Source organism: Pleuronectes platessa, chromosome 6 (assembly GCF_947347685.1).
Source record: "Pleuronectes platessa chromosome 6, fPlePla1.1, whole genome shotgun sequence".
In the NCBI taxonomy this organism is placed as follows: domain Eukaryota; kingdom Metazoa; phylum Chordata; class Actinopteri; order Pleuronectiformes; family Pleuronectidae; genus Pleuronectes; species Pleuronectes platessa.
The window spans coordinates 10,791,260-10,807,432 of NC_070631.1; the positions used below are offsets into that span (position 1 = coordinate 10,791,260).

The 16,173-nt window shown below is 38.6% G+C and overlaps 1 protein-coding gene and 1 pseudogene across 1 annotated transcript; both read left to right on the top strand.

Annotated features, from left to right (window-relative positions):
* Positions 1-871: 871 nt before the first annotated feature.
* On the top strand, positions 872-7,769 carry LOC128441992 (cytochrome P450 3A40). The gene is made up of 14 exons (XM_053424141.1): positions 872-1,146; positions 1,312-1,443; positions 3,682-3,775; positions 3,862-3,914; positions 4,013-4,112; positions 4,203-4,316; positions 4,425-4,513; positions 4,702-4,850; positions 4,940-5,067; positions 5,178-5,256; positions 5,530-5,690; positions 5,850-6,076; positions 6,733-6,895; positions 6,987-7,769. The coding sequence occupies exons 2-14, from the start codon at positions 1,373-1,375 to the stop codon at positions 7,080-7,082; spliced, it is 1,524 nt and encodes a 507-aa protein (XP_053280116.1). The 5' UTR covers positions 872-1,146; positions 1,312-1,372; the 3' UTR covers positions 7,083-7,769.
* A 1,465-nt stretch (positions 7,770-9,234) lies between these two features.
* On the top strand, positions 9,235-15,080 carry LOC128441995 (cytochrome P450 3A40-like; annotated as a pseudogene).
* The last annotated feature ends 1,093 nt before the right edge of the window (positions 15,081-16,173 follow it).

Sequence of the window (16,173 nt, forward strand, 5' to 3'; positions counted from 1 at the left end):
TGGTGGGAGAGACACAGTTTTTACACGACAGCCAGAGAATCAATAGAAGCTTTTTGTTTGTCAACTTGCCTTATTCTTTTTGTTGAAATAAACGGGAACCTCACCCAAAGACATCATAACCTTCGCAACCTTTCTTTTTTATTCACTCTGGAATCGAGTTAAGAACCATCCCAAACCACCATCAGGTGACAAGTTTTGTTTTTTGAATAGTCACCACAATTAGTTTAGTGGGGTTTTAAGTCAGTGTGGGCCTGAAGAGTTTTTTTTAACTGCACAGAGAACGATCAGCTGGACAGAAATCACATTGAACCTCATGCTGCTTCGAAACAGCCATGAAACAGGTGGTGGAAACTCACAGGTTAACTGACATATGGATAGAAATGCATGACAAATACAGACAGTACACTTGGGTCCAAAGCTGGGAGGTTCTTTTATCTATGGCCAGATTAGACCGATTTATTGTTTTAATTTTATCATGTCTCTTTCTCTCTCTCCCCCTCTGTCTCTCTTTTTTTACTGTCTCTCTCTGTCCCTCCCTGTCTGTCTCTTTCTGTGTCCCCCTCTCTCTTCCGTTCTGTCTTTCTCTGTCTGTCTGTCTCTCTCTGACCCTCCCTGTCTGTCTCTTTCTGTGTCCTTCTCTCCCCCTGTGTCTCTCTCTCTGTTTCTGTCTGTCTGTGTCTGTCTCTCTCTCTTCCCCTCTGTCTCTCTTTTTTTTCTGTCTCTCTCTGTCCCTCCCTGTCTGTCTCTTTCTGTGTCCCCCCCCCTCCACTCTCTCTCTCTCTCTCTCTCTCTCTCTCTCTCTCTCTCTCTCTTTCCCTCCCTTTCTGTCTCTCTTCTCATTTTCTTCGCTGAGACAGGCTACAGTGAAATGAATGCATAAACAGAGGCTTTGCAAGTGTAGAGATACAAGACAAGTTGAGGAGACAGAGACACGATGGTAGACATTAGGGCTTAAAACCTTGGTGTAAATGATCTTGATTCGAGTTGAATTTGGACACTGGAGCAGCATGGAAGCATTTATGTGTTTTACATTTTAAGAATTTGTCACCATTTACCTCAATTGCACTGGATTTGGCTGCTTACCCCTTAAACTCCGAAAGTATTTTTTGAACTGCACACTTCACCCATCTCTCCATCGGCATAGTGGTGAGTAGATAATGAGTGCATTTTCATTTTAGGGTGAACTATGTCTTTAGGTGGGAGAAAGGTAAAGTTTATTGATCAGTTGACCTGGACTGGGCCAGCACGCACTGATGGTGACGATAAGAAGTTACGCAACATGTTTTTAACCGTGGCACCACCTCTGTGCAGCTCACACACCTCAAGAAGCGGTGACGGAGCGCAGAGCTCAGGGCGCACAGCAGAACGCACCATGGGCTACTTTCCGGACTTTTCCATCGAAACCTGGACGTTGATAGTGTTTGTCATCACTCTCATCGCAGTGTGAGTATGATTCTGTTTGTGTGTGTGTCTTCCAGATCTGAACAGTTTCCCACAAAAGTGAACAATTCCGCACAAAGGCGGAAACACTCAATCGGGCTGTTTCCATTCCTTACAGCTCTTTGTAGGAGGCTGTGTGACAGTTTCTAGTTTCTTGTTTCCGCGCACTATTTATCTGACGTTTAATTTGAGGTGGTGAGTCCACGTGGGAAAACGGTAACGTTTGAGTCCGCAACATTTAAAGCGGAAAACAGGGCAACACTGTCATTGTTCTTTTCCGTAGCTGAAGACACTGATTCAAGTCTTTATTCTCAAAAACAACAACAATAATATTAATAATCAAATTCAACCATTCCATATCCACAAATCAAAAAGTGCGACACCCTCTGCCCTTAACTCTCAGCAAGAGTGAGGGAAAATACTACCCAAGACTTTTAACAGGGAAAAAAAGTGTACTTAAAGTTAAAAAGCAAACAATTTAAAAGCAAATTGAAGATCACACAGCACTAGAGCACATAAGTTAAAGAATGTTAGAGATCATAAAAGAGGAAAAAGAAAATATAACATTATAAAATGATCAAGATTAAGTAAGATCTGATTTTTCTCATCTTGGTTTCTCGTTTAGTCAGACACTTTCTCACATTAACGTGTAGTTAACAAATACTGGATGATTCTCAGACTTCTTTTTTAATGAGGCATCAAATTAAAAAAACATTTGTTTGAATAGTATGATTTCTATATGTGCCCCTAAGTTTCCTATACCACCAGTGGATTTGTAAACCAAAATAGCCCCCTGTTCCTTTAAGTCACATCACTAACATGAAATCACACAATTGAGATGAGCTGTTGAGTTCAGAATTATTTTTGTGTGCTTATGGGTCCAGGTGAGTTTTATTTGTTGCGGACAAATACATGTATCAAAATTTGAGAAAACAAGGGCAAATAACCTTTGAGTTACTGATACAAAAAAAAGCCACAACCCTGGAGGTTTGACAGTACATGAAGGCACACGTGATGAATTGACTGGACTAAAGGTAGACTACAGTTAAAAATTTACAGATGATTGTAATGTGTCCCAATTAAAAAGACTCTAGGGTCTAAAATGGATTCTTATACCAGACTATACATATGTTGAATTGTCTGTGCACAAACTTGTTTTATGTTTTTTCAGCTTTATGATAAATCCTTTGTACCAATAACAGTGGTAAAAGTAAATATTGTCTGCTGCAAGGTTATGTACATATAGACGTGCTATATAGGTACGTAATTGAGCTCAGTTTTGTTTATAAATGAATCTTAAAGAATTTCTCTCTCAATTGCAATGCTGGATTGAAAACATGCATGCTGATTCAGCCAATTTATTGTAAAGAGCCTTAAAGGTGGCTGTTAAAAATTATTTATTTATATATATACATCAAACAGCATGCTATAGACAGCATATAAAGATGAACAGTGTGTCTCCACTTCCCTTTGTGCAAAAATGAAGCCAAATTTTCCCTGATGTTATAATTTGCAGCCAGAGTCTTGTGCTCAACCAATCGCGAGTCAGTCTCAGCTGTCAATCATGATGTGTCTCCACGCTGTCATGCATCAAATACTTAATTTAGAAAAAAAAGTACAAAATGAACACATGGACATGCATCAGTGTGGTAAGAACTATTCTACATGTCTTATTGTACCAGTAGACTGTGGGGTTTATGATGATCATTTAGTCATGTTGTCATCTATATATACCTAAGACAACCTCTAATCAGCCAGACAATAATTCATATCACTCCATGTGAGGGTACCATATGTGTACAGGGGATTAGAAACAAATCAGTGGACACCTAATACACCTTTCCTTAGTTATATATGTTAATGTTCACATACAGGCATAGCTGATAAGATAATAAAGGCTGTTTTAATGGGCTCCTTCGACAGCAGGGTTAGGGTTACCAAACTGAAAGAAAGGATTTTTATGTTTTCAAATATTTTGCGCATGCTAAAATGCGGCTGATGACAGAAAAATTATGAAACTGTAAACTAAGTTGAAGCTTCGGGTATCAAGTATCAGGTTTACAACAGTGAATTCTTATAAAAGGCAAAGATATTCAACGAAACATGAAAACAATTGTAAACTTTTTTATAATATGTAGTCATAATATATATATATATATATATATATATATATATATTGTATAGTAATATTATTCAGTAATAATGGATTTGTTCTCACTTTCCTGCTTTTTTAATCCCCAGGTATGGATATGCTCCATATGGTGTTTTTAAGAAGTTAGGCATCCGTGGACCCAAACCTTTGCCCTTCATTGGGACATTTTTGGAGTACAGGAAGGTGAGACAAGTTTCCAGTGATCTAAGCTGACACTCTGCTGATGATGGTTTTGACACTTTTGATTCCTCTGTCACTCGTCTCCACAGGGCGTCCACAATGTTGACACGGACTGCTTTAATAAATATGGCAGGATGTGGGGGTAAGTGTTTGATATGAATTAAGGATACATACTACATGTCTCATGCGATGTCCCACGCTGTATTCGACTCACTTCAATATCTGCTGTTGCAATATAAGGTGTTACGATGGCAGACAGCCTCTCTTGGCTATAATGGACACAGCGATGATCAAAACAGTCTTGGTTAAGGAGTGTTATTCTGTCTTCACCAACAGACGGGTAAGGAAAAGCAACAAGGGGGCGGGGGGGCTGAAGACTAATAATTGAACCAAATGTAATGACGGTGTCCTCTGTGGGTGTGTTGTTTAGGATTTTGGCCTAAACGGACCCTTACGTGATGCTGTATCAATTGTAGAAGATGAGGAATGGAAGAGGATTCGCAATGTGCTCTCACCGTCATTCACCAGTGGCCGACTGAAAGAGGTACAAAATGTGTACTTAAATTTTTTTTGCATTATTCACATATTCACACTAAAACTGGTGGATGTCTATATGCAAAGATTTGACAATTTATTGTTTTTTTTGGGGCAGATGTACACAATAATGTTTAAACACTCGACTAACCTGATCGAGAGTCTTCACAAGAAAGTCGAGGCGGATGAAGTCATTGAAGTTAAAGAGTGAGTAATGTTAAGCTGCGTTCAGACATGCACTGAAGTCCCCTGCATTCTCCAGAGGGGAAGTATGTGTGAACACAAATGTTCGGCCTCAAGACTTTGTGGACGGGTGGACGGGTGTATCTACCACGCAAACAAAATGAAAAAGATAAAAATTTGTACTCAATTGGGATTACGTGCCCTTTTTACAGAGTATTTGGACCGTACAGTATGGATGTTGTGACCAGCACTGCTTTCAGCGTGGACATTGATTCCATCAATCATCCCTCTGATCCGTTTGTAACAAACATCAAGAAAATGGTCAAGTTCAACTTCATGAATCCATTACTTGTGCTTACCGGTATGTTGAACATTATTCTCTGACCAGAATATCTATTTTGTTGTCTTTCTTTGACATTCAAATTAACTATCTCTTCTTATTCTTTTCAGTTCTGTTTCCATTCTTGGGACCAGTCTTTGATAAGATGGATTTGGCATTATTCCCTACTGATGTGATTAAGTACTTCTACAGGTTCCTGCAGATGATAAAAACCGATCGGAAGGAGGCTGACCACAAAGTAAATCACCGCAGCTACAGCGGATTGAATTTGTGAAGTTTTGTTTTCTTTCAATTTTGTTTTGTGTAAGATTCCCCTTGAACAACAACTGTGTGTTTTCTGTCTGGCAGAACCGAGTGGACTTCATGCAGCTGATGGTGGACTCTCAGGTTTCAGAGAACAATAAAAACGACAGCAGTTTGCAAAAAGGTAGAGAAAGAAACTGGATGGACCCATTTAAGTTTATAGTTTTCTCTAGAGTCATACCTTAAGCTTATTTTAGTATATTTTACATGTTTCTGATTTCGTTTGCACAATCTATCTCTGTGAGGACATCAATACCCGACTCCCTGCTATTATTTCCAAAGCAAATCATTTCAGATTCTTTCCAGACGACAGTGTTGCCCACAAGTCTATAAGTATAGTCATTATAGTAACAATACAATAGTGGAATTATGTTGTGTGTGTGTGTGTGTGTTGCAGGGCTGACTGATCATGAAATCCTGGCTCAGGCCATGATATTCATCTTTGCTGGCTATGAAACCACAAGCAGCACACTTGGCTTTATATCCTACCTCCTGGCAACCCACCCTCACATCCAAAAGATCTTGCAAAAGGAGATTGATGAAACCTTCCCAGAAAAGGTATCTATAATCTGTAATGAATTATCAATCAATCAATCTAATTTTATTTGTATAGCCCATATTCACAAATCACAATTTGTCTCATAGGGCTTTATCAATGAATTAGCAACTGGTTCTGTGCTACCAACTTATTACAACTTTAAAATCCACTTCCTCTAGTGTGAGCCCACCTATGAAGCCGTGATGCAGATGGAATACCTGGACATGGTGGTGAATGAGTCAATGAGGCTGTACCCTATTGCCAATCGATTGGAGAGAATGACGAAGGCCTCAGTTGAAGTGAACGGTGTGACCGTTCCTAAGGGAGTTGTCGTCATGGTACCAATTTACGCTCTGCACCGGGACCCTGCTTTGTGGCCTGAACCTGAGGCCTTCAAACCTGAAAGGTACTGTGCTGGATTAGGTGCAGGTTAAATTTAGATTTAATCCAAAATTAGTCTTTCGACTAAACTTCCCGATATTTGTATAGTTGCTTGTTTGTATATCTGTAATACACTCGATTCGTCCAGGGTGTCAATGTATCTCCCGTCATGTCCAGACCCCCACTTTCAAAGGATGGAAGGATAGATTTTATTAGACAGTTTACTTAATCCCCAGAAACTTAATTTGCGACCAAAAACAGACAACACACAATAAACATTACATTCACAGTACATTTCACAATAATGAAAACAACATAAAGAGCCCTTTGAGAAATCATTATCAACTGACAGTTGCCATAGATCCAGCCCAAAACTGAAAAGTGCTTAAAAAATCTGACTGCTGGTGTAATAAAAAAACTTTCTTTGTTGTTCAGTAGAAACACTGAGGCATCACTAGTCGATCACTGAATGAGTTAGTTAAGAACACTGTGTCAGGTATGACCTTCAAAGTACAGGACTGTTTGAGGCTTGGTCCTGGTTCTCTTTTCTAAGGGCACCTCAAGTGAGAGTGGAGTAAGGCCAATCACTGAGCCGTTCTTTTTAATCATCTCATTGATCTGCTATAAATGAGAAAAGTATAGATGAGGCAACTTACTGATAATTGTTCATGTTTTTTTCAGGTTCAGCAAAGAGAACAAAGGCAACATCGACCCCTATGCCTTCCTGCCCTTTGGAGCAGGACCAAGGAACTGTATTGGAATGCGATTTGCTCTCTTGGCGATGAAGCTGTCCTTAGTCATGATCCTTCAGAACTTTAGTTTTGTCACCTGCAAGGAGACACAGGTGAGAACACTGTTTTTTTTTATTAAGTATGCTCATTTGAAATAGGATGTGAGTTTGGTAGAGCTTATTTGTTACACATTTTTCCCCCCAGATTCCATTGGAGCTCGGAGTGGATGGTTTTACCACGCCTGCGGTGCCCATCAATCTGAAACTCGAGCCCAGAGCCAGTGATTCTTCTTCAATCTAACTCTGATTATGTGGCAGTAACCTGGCAGCTCTCACGCTAACCTGCTTCACTATCAAGTCAAAAGTTTATGTTCCGCTTTTAGAAAAAAACAAAACATAAACAGTATATTCTTCACAATTCACTCATCTAAAGACATTATAGAGTACCATACAATATAAAGCACCATATAAATTGCAGCATATGGTATGGTTATTTTTTTATGATTTATAGGAATGTATAGAAAACGTATATAGATGTATAGAATGTATATTGATGAGATCTTACAGATTTCCATTTGCTGTCATTGTTGTCAAGTGTGACGCTGATAAGATGAATGGTTTCTGAGATAAAGGTTCCACAGACAGACAGAGAGACAGACAGATGTTGTGGCAATTAGTAGGTATGCTGCTACATTGACGTGTAAATTAGCTTGAACAACATGAATGCAACAATCCATTACAAGAAATGTTAATAGTTCCTCAATCAAATGAATGCACAACCTGCAACACTGCCATTTGAGACCATACAGTGGGATTCAGGGACATTGCTCTTGAGTGACAATTTCCTTGGTGTGGGCATCCCTGGAATGAGGGAATGACTTTCCATGGACACTGATTTTTAGATATCAGGTGACACACGGAGAGTTTTGCCCTGACATCCAGCAGCTCAAACACACAAATATGTAACTAAACTAACTGTGATAACAAATTGTGTGTGTGTGTGTTTCCTTGGAGTTGCTACATAGTGAGGACCGGCTTTAGTTTTTAAGCAACAGAGTGAGGGAAGTGAGGACATTTGGCCGGTCGTAACTCTGTTTGCCTCTATAAAGCCTCCTAATCTTAAATAGATGATATTCTCTGAGTTTTAGAAAGGGTCCTCAGTTTGGGTCATAAGTGCATTTTTTCCCTAAAACTTTCACACACTTTTTGTTTACTGACCCCGTGCCCTAGAGGTGTTCTTCGGTACTGCACCAGAATTATCTACAAGGTGCTAAATCTGTAGGCCAATCCTGTGCTACTGTACAAAGGGGAATAACCAGACATTAGATTAACAGTTTTGCACTGGACATTTGCAATTCTTATTTTTGATCAAACTTAATTGCTACTCAATAGATATTTATAGTATTTGTCTCTGAAATATGAGGTTCTGATCAATATTGATGGTGGTGTTAATAGTATTCAACTAACAATTTATGTAATATTGTGTAATATTATAGAAATGTATGTATTAAGAAAAATAATATAATATATATATATATATAAGATCCCTGGAAAGCATTGATAAATGATCATAATATTAAATATGTATTTACTTAATAATCTAGTGTGTTTTTTAAACAGTCATTACAAGGCCATATGCTTTTACAATGCCTGTCAAATTTGATAGTGAATATATTTAATTTCACATGGTCATGCTGTCCGAAGCAAAATTATTAGTCAATTATTAGCAAAATATTTGTTCTATAAACATATATCAGAAGACATATTAATCTGATTGTTAGAAAATTAAATTTTTTTAAATTATTTTAATAGGACTAATTATAATTATACTGACAGATAAAAAAAGGTTTTAAAATGTTTATGTACTTAACTTTAAAGATATATTAAAATAATTGAATTTACACCTGATCAATTATACTGTAATGTAATGTAATGTACCAAATATTTTAAAGCAAAAAAATGACCACAAGCTGTGGCCCTGTAGCCCTGTGGAGCCAGTGAGTCCACAGAGTTAGGGGGATCGTTAATGACGAAGGTCGAGATTGAGCCGTCGATCACGTACGACTGGTTGGCTACTACTGGTCTAAAGACATTAACATGGTGTAAATGACCTTCTTTCGAGTCGAATTTGAATTTAGTTGCTTACGGACACTTGCCTGACACAACAGGAACAGTATGGAGGCATTTTCTGTTTTAGTTTTTTGCTGTTTTTTTACGTTTAAAGAATTAGTCAGCATTTACTTCAATTATATTGGATTTGGCTGAAACACTTTTTACCCCTAGAACTCCTGAAGTGTTTTGTGGACTCAAAAACTTCACCAACTCGGCATAGTGGTGAGTTGGAGAAATATGCAGTTTATTGTTCAGTTGACCTGGACTGGGCTGGCATGCACTGATGGTGATGATAAGAAGTTACGCAACATGTTTTTAACCGTGGCACCGCCTCTCTGCAGCTTATACACCTCAACCGAGAGAAGCAGTGACAGAACTCAGAGCTCAGGGCAAACAGCAGAACGCACCATGGGCTACTTTCCGGACTTTTCCATCGTAACCTGGACGTTGATAGTGTTTGTCATCACTCTCATCGCAGTGTGAGTATGATTCTGTTTGTGTGTGTCTCCTCCAGATCTGCACAGTTTCCCAAACAAAAGAGAACAATTTCCCTGTTTTCCTTTTCTTACCTCCTTTTATAGGAGGCTGTGTGACAGTTCCTAGTTTCTTGTTTCCGCAAACTATTTATCAGACGTGGAAAACAGGGCAACACTGTCAATGTTGTTTTCATAGCTGAAAACACTGTTTCAAGGCTAATTATTATCAAAAAACAAAATAAACCAATATATTCTAAGGCTCAGTCTTTATTGTCAAATAATAATAATAATAATAATAATCCATATAAACAAATACAAAAAAAAAAACAACCCTGGAAATTTGTCAGTGCATGAAGGCACACGTGATGATTTGACTGGACTAAAGGTAGCTTACAGTTAAAGATTTACAGATGAATGTTATGTGTCCCAATTAAAAAAACTAGGGTCTAAAATGGATTCTAATATCAGACTATAAATATGTTGAATTGTCTGTTCACAAAAGTGTTTTATTTTATTCTAGTTTATGATAAATTGTTTGTACCAATAACAATGGTAAAAGTAAATATTGTAAATAACAATAGCGATTTTTTTCTCTCAATTGCAATGCTGGATTGAAAACATCCATACTGATTCAGCCATTGTATTGTAAAGCGCCTTAAAGGTGGCTGTTAAAATTAAAATATTTATATATTTATATAATTAAACAGCATGCTATAGACAGCATATAAAGATGAACAATGTCTCTCCACTTCCTCCCTTTGTGCAAATTATCCCTGATGCTGTAAATCACAGCCAGAGTCTTGTGCTCAACCAATCCCTAGTGAGTCTCAGCTGTCAATCATGATGTTTCTCCACGTCGTCATGCATCAAAATACTTAATTCAAACAAAATTTACAAAATGAACACATGGACATGCATCAGTGTGGTAAGAACTATTCTGCATGTCTTATCGTGACAGTAGGCCGTGGGGTTTATGACCTGTATTTCAGGCAGCAACCGGCGGGTGATCATCATCATTTAGTCATGTTGTCATCTATATATACAGTCTGTGAATCCTATATTTTTCAACTGAAACTGGTGCAGCTGAGTTGGTGGGAGACTCATGAGGAGTTGACAGTTGAGGTCTGTGTGGGACCTAAGACGACCTCTAATCAGCCAGACAATAATTGATATAGCTCCATGTGAGGGTACCATAAGTGTACAGGGGCCTTCAAATCAGTGGACACTTAATACACCTTTCCTTAGGTAGTTGGCTGAAAAACCCATCAAAGAACACTAAGGCATCTTACTGATACTATAATGTTATCAAATAGACATGACATTTACACATGGACAGGATTCATGTTGTTTGATAGTATGGTGCAAGAAGTAAGTAAACAGGCAACTTGTTTTTCTCACAATTTTCATTTAATAAATAGATTAAGAGAAAAAACTAAACTTTATTTAAATTGTACCTTTCATACATGAAATGCAGCTGAAAGTGGTTTACAACAGTTAAGTTATATAAAAGAAATAAATATATTAAACAAACATAAAAACAATTGGAAACTTTTTATAATATGTTTAAATAATATATATATATATATGACTTCATTAATAATGGATTTTTCTCACTTTCCTGCTTTTTTAATCCCCAGGTATGGATATGCTCCATATGGCGTTTTTAAGAAGTTAGGCATCCGTGGACCCAAACCTTTACCCTTCATTGGGACATTTTTGGGGTACAGGAAGGTGAGACACATTTCGAGTGATCTAAGCTGACACTCTGCTGATGATGGTTTTGACTCTTTTGATTCCTCTGTCACTCGTCTCCACAGGGCCTCAATTTTGACATGGGCTGCTTTAAGAAATATGGCAGGATTTGGGGGTAAGTGTTTCTCCATTCTCATGCGATGTCCCACGTTGTATTCGACTCACTTCAATATCTGCTGTTACTTTACAAGGTTTTAGGATGGCAGACAGCCTCTCTTGGCTATAATGGACACAGCCATGATCAAATCAGTCTTGGTTAAGGAGTGTTATTCTGTCTTCACCAACAGATGGGTAAGGAAAAGCAGAACTGGGGGGGGGGGCTCAAGACTAATAATTCAACTAAATGTAATGACGATGTCCTCTGTGGCCGTTTTATTTAGGATTTGGGCCTAAACGGACCATTACGTGATGCTGTATCAATGGTAAAAGATGAGAAATGGAAGAGAATTCGCAATGTGCTCTCGCCATCATTCACCAGTGGCCGACTGAAAGAGGTACAAAATGTGTACAGTTTTTTAGCATTATTCACATATTCACACTAAAAGTGGTTGATGTCTAAATGCTAGAATTGGAATATTCATTGTTTTCTTTTTGGCAGATGTACACAATAATGTTTAAACACTCGACTAACCTGATCGAGAGTCTTCACAAGAAAGTCGGGGCGGATGAAGTCATTGACGTTAAAGAGTGAGTAATGTTAAGCTGCTTTTAGACATGCACTGACTCCCCTGCATTCTCCAGAGGGGATGAATGTGTGAACACAAATGTCCGACCTCCAGGTTTTGTGGACTTGGGTTTAAGTCCTCAGAAAGTCTGGAGGAGCGGTTCTGAGAACTCTTCGTGGAGTGGGGGGGTTAATGACATATCGTACACGGTACAAAATTAAAAAGATAAAAAGAAATCCAATGTCTTATGATAAAAGAACGTAGAAGACACTGGTGAATAGATCAAGAGAGATTTTGGTGATCAGGGCCGATGCTAGTGTCAGTGTGCTGTAAACCGAAACACGTGATTGCCACAGCAGAATGAATACATATTATATATTGCATCACAGACCCAACTCTCAGGATATCCTCCAAAGGTTGTGTCTGAAAACTGCTTTACTCTTTGTGAGGAGATTGATTATTATTTTCCCTTTTATTATTTATTTTTAACTTTTTCTTACTCAAGGATTATAGGTATTACTGTACTCAATTTGAATTACGTGCCTTTTTACAGAGTATTTGGACCGTACAGTATGGATGTTGTGACCAGCACTGCTTTCAGCGTGGACATTGATTCCATCAATCATCCCTCTGATCCGTTTGTAAAAAACATCAAGAAAATGGTCAAGTTCGATTTCGTGATACCTCTTGTTGTGCTTATCAGTATGTTGAACATTATTCTGTCACCAGAATATCTATTTTGTCGTCTTTCTTTGACATTCAAATTAACTGTATCTCTTCTTATTCCTTTCAGTTCTGTTTCCATTCTTGATACCAGTCCTTGATAAGATGGACGTAGCATTCTTCCCAACTGAAGTTTCCAAGTTCTTCTACAGCTTCCTGCAGATGATAAAATCCGATCGGAAGAAGGCTGACCACAAAGTAATTCATTGCCGCTACAATGGATTTAATTGTGAAGTTTAATTTTAATTTTATTTTGGTTTGTGTAAGATTCCCCTTGAACAACAACTGTGTGTTTTTGTCTGGCAGAACCGAGTGGACTTCATGCAGCTGATGGTGGACTCTCAGGTTTCAGAGAACAATAAAAACGACAGCAGTTTGCAAAAAGGTAGAGAAAGAAACTGGAGGAACACATTTAGGTATGGCTTTCTCTATAGTCATACCTTAAGCTTATTTTAGTATATTTTACATGTAAACAAAGAATGTGGTCAAAGATATCAATGTTCACACTGTGTTTCATTGTGCATAGTTGTTGAACTATATGCTGTCTACTACTGACAAGTAAAACTGGAAGTTTGGAGGCGACTAGAGATGACTCCAAACTTCTTCTTCTTTTTCGTTAGGTTTATTGGCCTACCAAAAATCAATGTTCATTAATCACATCAACTGTTGTACTTCTCTGCCTCTTTGCTTCCCCTCCCTCTAGGTGGGGTATTATCTTACAAATATTTTCATATGATTGCCATCTCTGCTGTTTAGAGCCTCAAGTTCAAACAAAGAATCAGACAATATTAAGAAGCATCCAACGGGGGTTGCATTGTTCTCGGAAGGCTGAACCCAGCATAAACTTGGTAGATACCGCTTTCACTTTGCGTTATTATGTGACATACAATACTCAGCAGGTAGGCATAACTCCGCTTATAACCAGCTCTCACAACCTCACACACACACGCACAGACACACACACACACACACACACACACACATACACACACACACACACACACACACACACACACACACACAGACACACACTCACAATGAATATCATTCATTGCCAAGCAAACATTTTCTGAGCCTTAATACCACAATGATGGCCACCAGTCCATAGGGTTTTTTATAATAGTCCCAATACAACAGTTGCATTATGTTGTGTGTGTGTTGCAGGGCTGACTGATAATGAAATCTTGGCACAAGCCATGTTTTTCATCTTTGCTGGCTATGAAACCACCACCAGCACACTTGGCTTTATATCCTACAACCTGGCAACCCACCCTCACATCCAAAAGACCCTGCAAAAAGAAATTGATGAAACCTTCCCAGAAAAGGTTACTTTACTTTTTTTTTTAAATAACTATAATTAATTAGTAAGTGTTTCTGTGATACCAACTCATTTCAACTTTAAATTGACTTCCTTTAGTGTGCGCCCACCTATGAAGGCCTGATGCAGATGGAATACCTAGACATGGTGGTGAATGAATCAATGAGACTGTATCCTATTGCCAGTTGATTGGAGAGAATGACGAAGGCCTCAGTTGAAGTGAACGGTGTGACCGTTCCTAAGGGAGTTGTTGTCGTGGTACCAGTTCACACTCTGCACCGGGACCCTGCTTTGTGGCCTGAGCCTGAGGTCTTCAAACCTGAAAGGTACTGTACTGGTTTAATGGCAGGTTAAATTCAGAGTGTTAAATTCACAGCCTTCTTTAAGAAATCTGACTGGTGGGAATAAAAAACCTTCAAAGGACAGGACTGTTTGAGGCTTGTCCTTGTCCTCTTTTCTAAGGGGACCTCAAGTGAGAGTGGAGTAAGGCCAATCACTGAACTGGCCATTTTAATCATCTTATTGATCTTGTGTAAATGAGGAAAGTATAGATGAGGCAACTTACTGATATTTGTTCATGTTTTTTTCAGGTTCAGCAAAGAGAACAAAGGCAACATCGACCCCTATGCCTTCCTGCCCTTTGGAGCAGGACCAAGGAACTGTATTGGAATGCGATTTGCTCTATTGGCGATGAAGCTGGCCTTAGTCATGGTCCTTCAGAATTTTAGCTTTGTCACCTGCAAAGAGACACAGGTGAGAAGACTGGTTGTTATTAAGTTTGGTCGTTTGAATTAGGATGTGAGCTTTGATATAGCCTCATTTCTGATACATATTGTTTTCGTAGATTCCGATGGAGCTGGGATTGGCTGCTTTAACGATTCCTGCGGTGCCGATCAAACTGAAACTCGAGCCCAGAGCCACTGATTCTTCTTCGATCTAACTCTGATTATGTAGTAGTAACCTGACAGCTCTCACTCTAACATGCTTCACTACCAAGTCAACAGTTTATGTTCAGCTTTTAGAAAAAATAACATAAACAGTAGATTATTATTCTTCAGTTATAAGGTTGTCGTTCAAGTTCGCGAATCACTCATCTAAAGACATGTTTTAGTACCATAATATAGTATGTTTTTCCGATTTATAGAGATGTATAGAAAACGTATATAAATGTATACAATGTCTATTGATGAAATCTTACAGATCCCTTGAAAGCATTGATAAATGATCATAATATTAAATGTATACAATATTTACTTATTGATCTCATGTGTGTTTGAAACTACAAGTCACTACAAGGCATATATGGTTTTACAGGTGTCCATGAAAATGCTTGTCAAATTTGATACCGCAGAAGCAACGTTTTGGGGGATATACTTACAGTATTCCTATAGATATATATGAGGAAATATATTTATCAAATTTATTGGTTTTACAGGACTAATTATGACTCCACTGACAGATGTAAAAAGGATAAGCAATGTTTATGTAGTTAACTTTATTGATGCATTAATTAATTTTACATGTTGCTACACCTGAAAAATTTAACTAATGTTATCTACCAAATACTTATATTATATTTAATGTTTATATTTACTATATCATGCCCATGGCTATGGGACCCACAACAAGTTTTCATTAGCGATACTCAGTTAGCCTCACAATACCACAAACACCTACTTTCTTAGCTCTGTTGAATGTTCATCCTCATGACATAATCAAAAACACATGCTTACCTTTATGCAGCCCACAAAACCTCCATGTCGGCCTTGTCTCGGTTAACATCTTTGCTACAATAATCACCAGTGTGACTGTTGATGCTCCAAACATCTTCAGTTTGCTCTGAGCCCAATTGAGACTGACTCTGTGTCACTCCCTCTCCGTCTCCTCTGCTGATAAAGGGGAGGAGGTGAAAGGAGACACTCAGAGACAGACCCAACAAGATAGTGAGAGGACAAAAGAGGCACGGCAGGGTCAGAAAGACACAGATACATTAAAAGACAACCAGAGTGTACCAGCTGTCAAAGAAAGGACAAGCAGCAGACTGTGGATTCAAACACTACAGACAGAGCAGCAGGGGACACAGTGAGGGACAATGATGAAGACCTGATGGTGGAGAATTTTTTTTAAAGTCCTTGTTCTCAAAAGAAAACAGCTGAGCAACATTAGTGTCTCTCATGCTAAGAAAGGACCAACAAGCAGGACCAGGGAGAAGCAGCAGGAGAAACAGCCAGAGTCCAGCATGGAAGAAGAGGAGGTGGAGGAGGAGGACTGTGCTGAAGATAACCAGCCTCTCACCGACTGTCTGCTCATTCGCAGCAGGACAAACCTTAAGAAGTGCAACAGATT

What these genes read in the sequence shown, in the direction of transcription:
- LOC128441992 (XM_053424141.1), top strand. Translation starts at nt 1,373, where the DNA reads ATGGGCTACTTTCCGGACTTTTCCATCGAAACCTGGACGTTGATAGTG. An exon ending in CTGTCTTCACCAACAGACGG is followed by an intron (nt 4,113 to 4,202) that starts GTAAGGAAAAGC and finishes TGTGTTGTTTAG; the next exon opens with GATTTTGGCCTAAACGGACC. An exon ending in TCACCTGCAAGGAGACACAG is followed by an intron (nt 6,896 to 6,986) that starts GTGAGAACACTG and finishes TTTTCCCCCCAG; the next exon opens with ATTCCATTGGAGCTCGGAGT.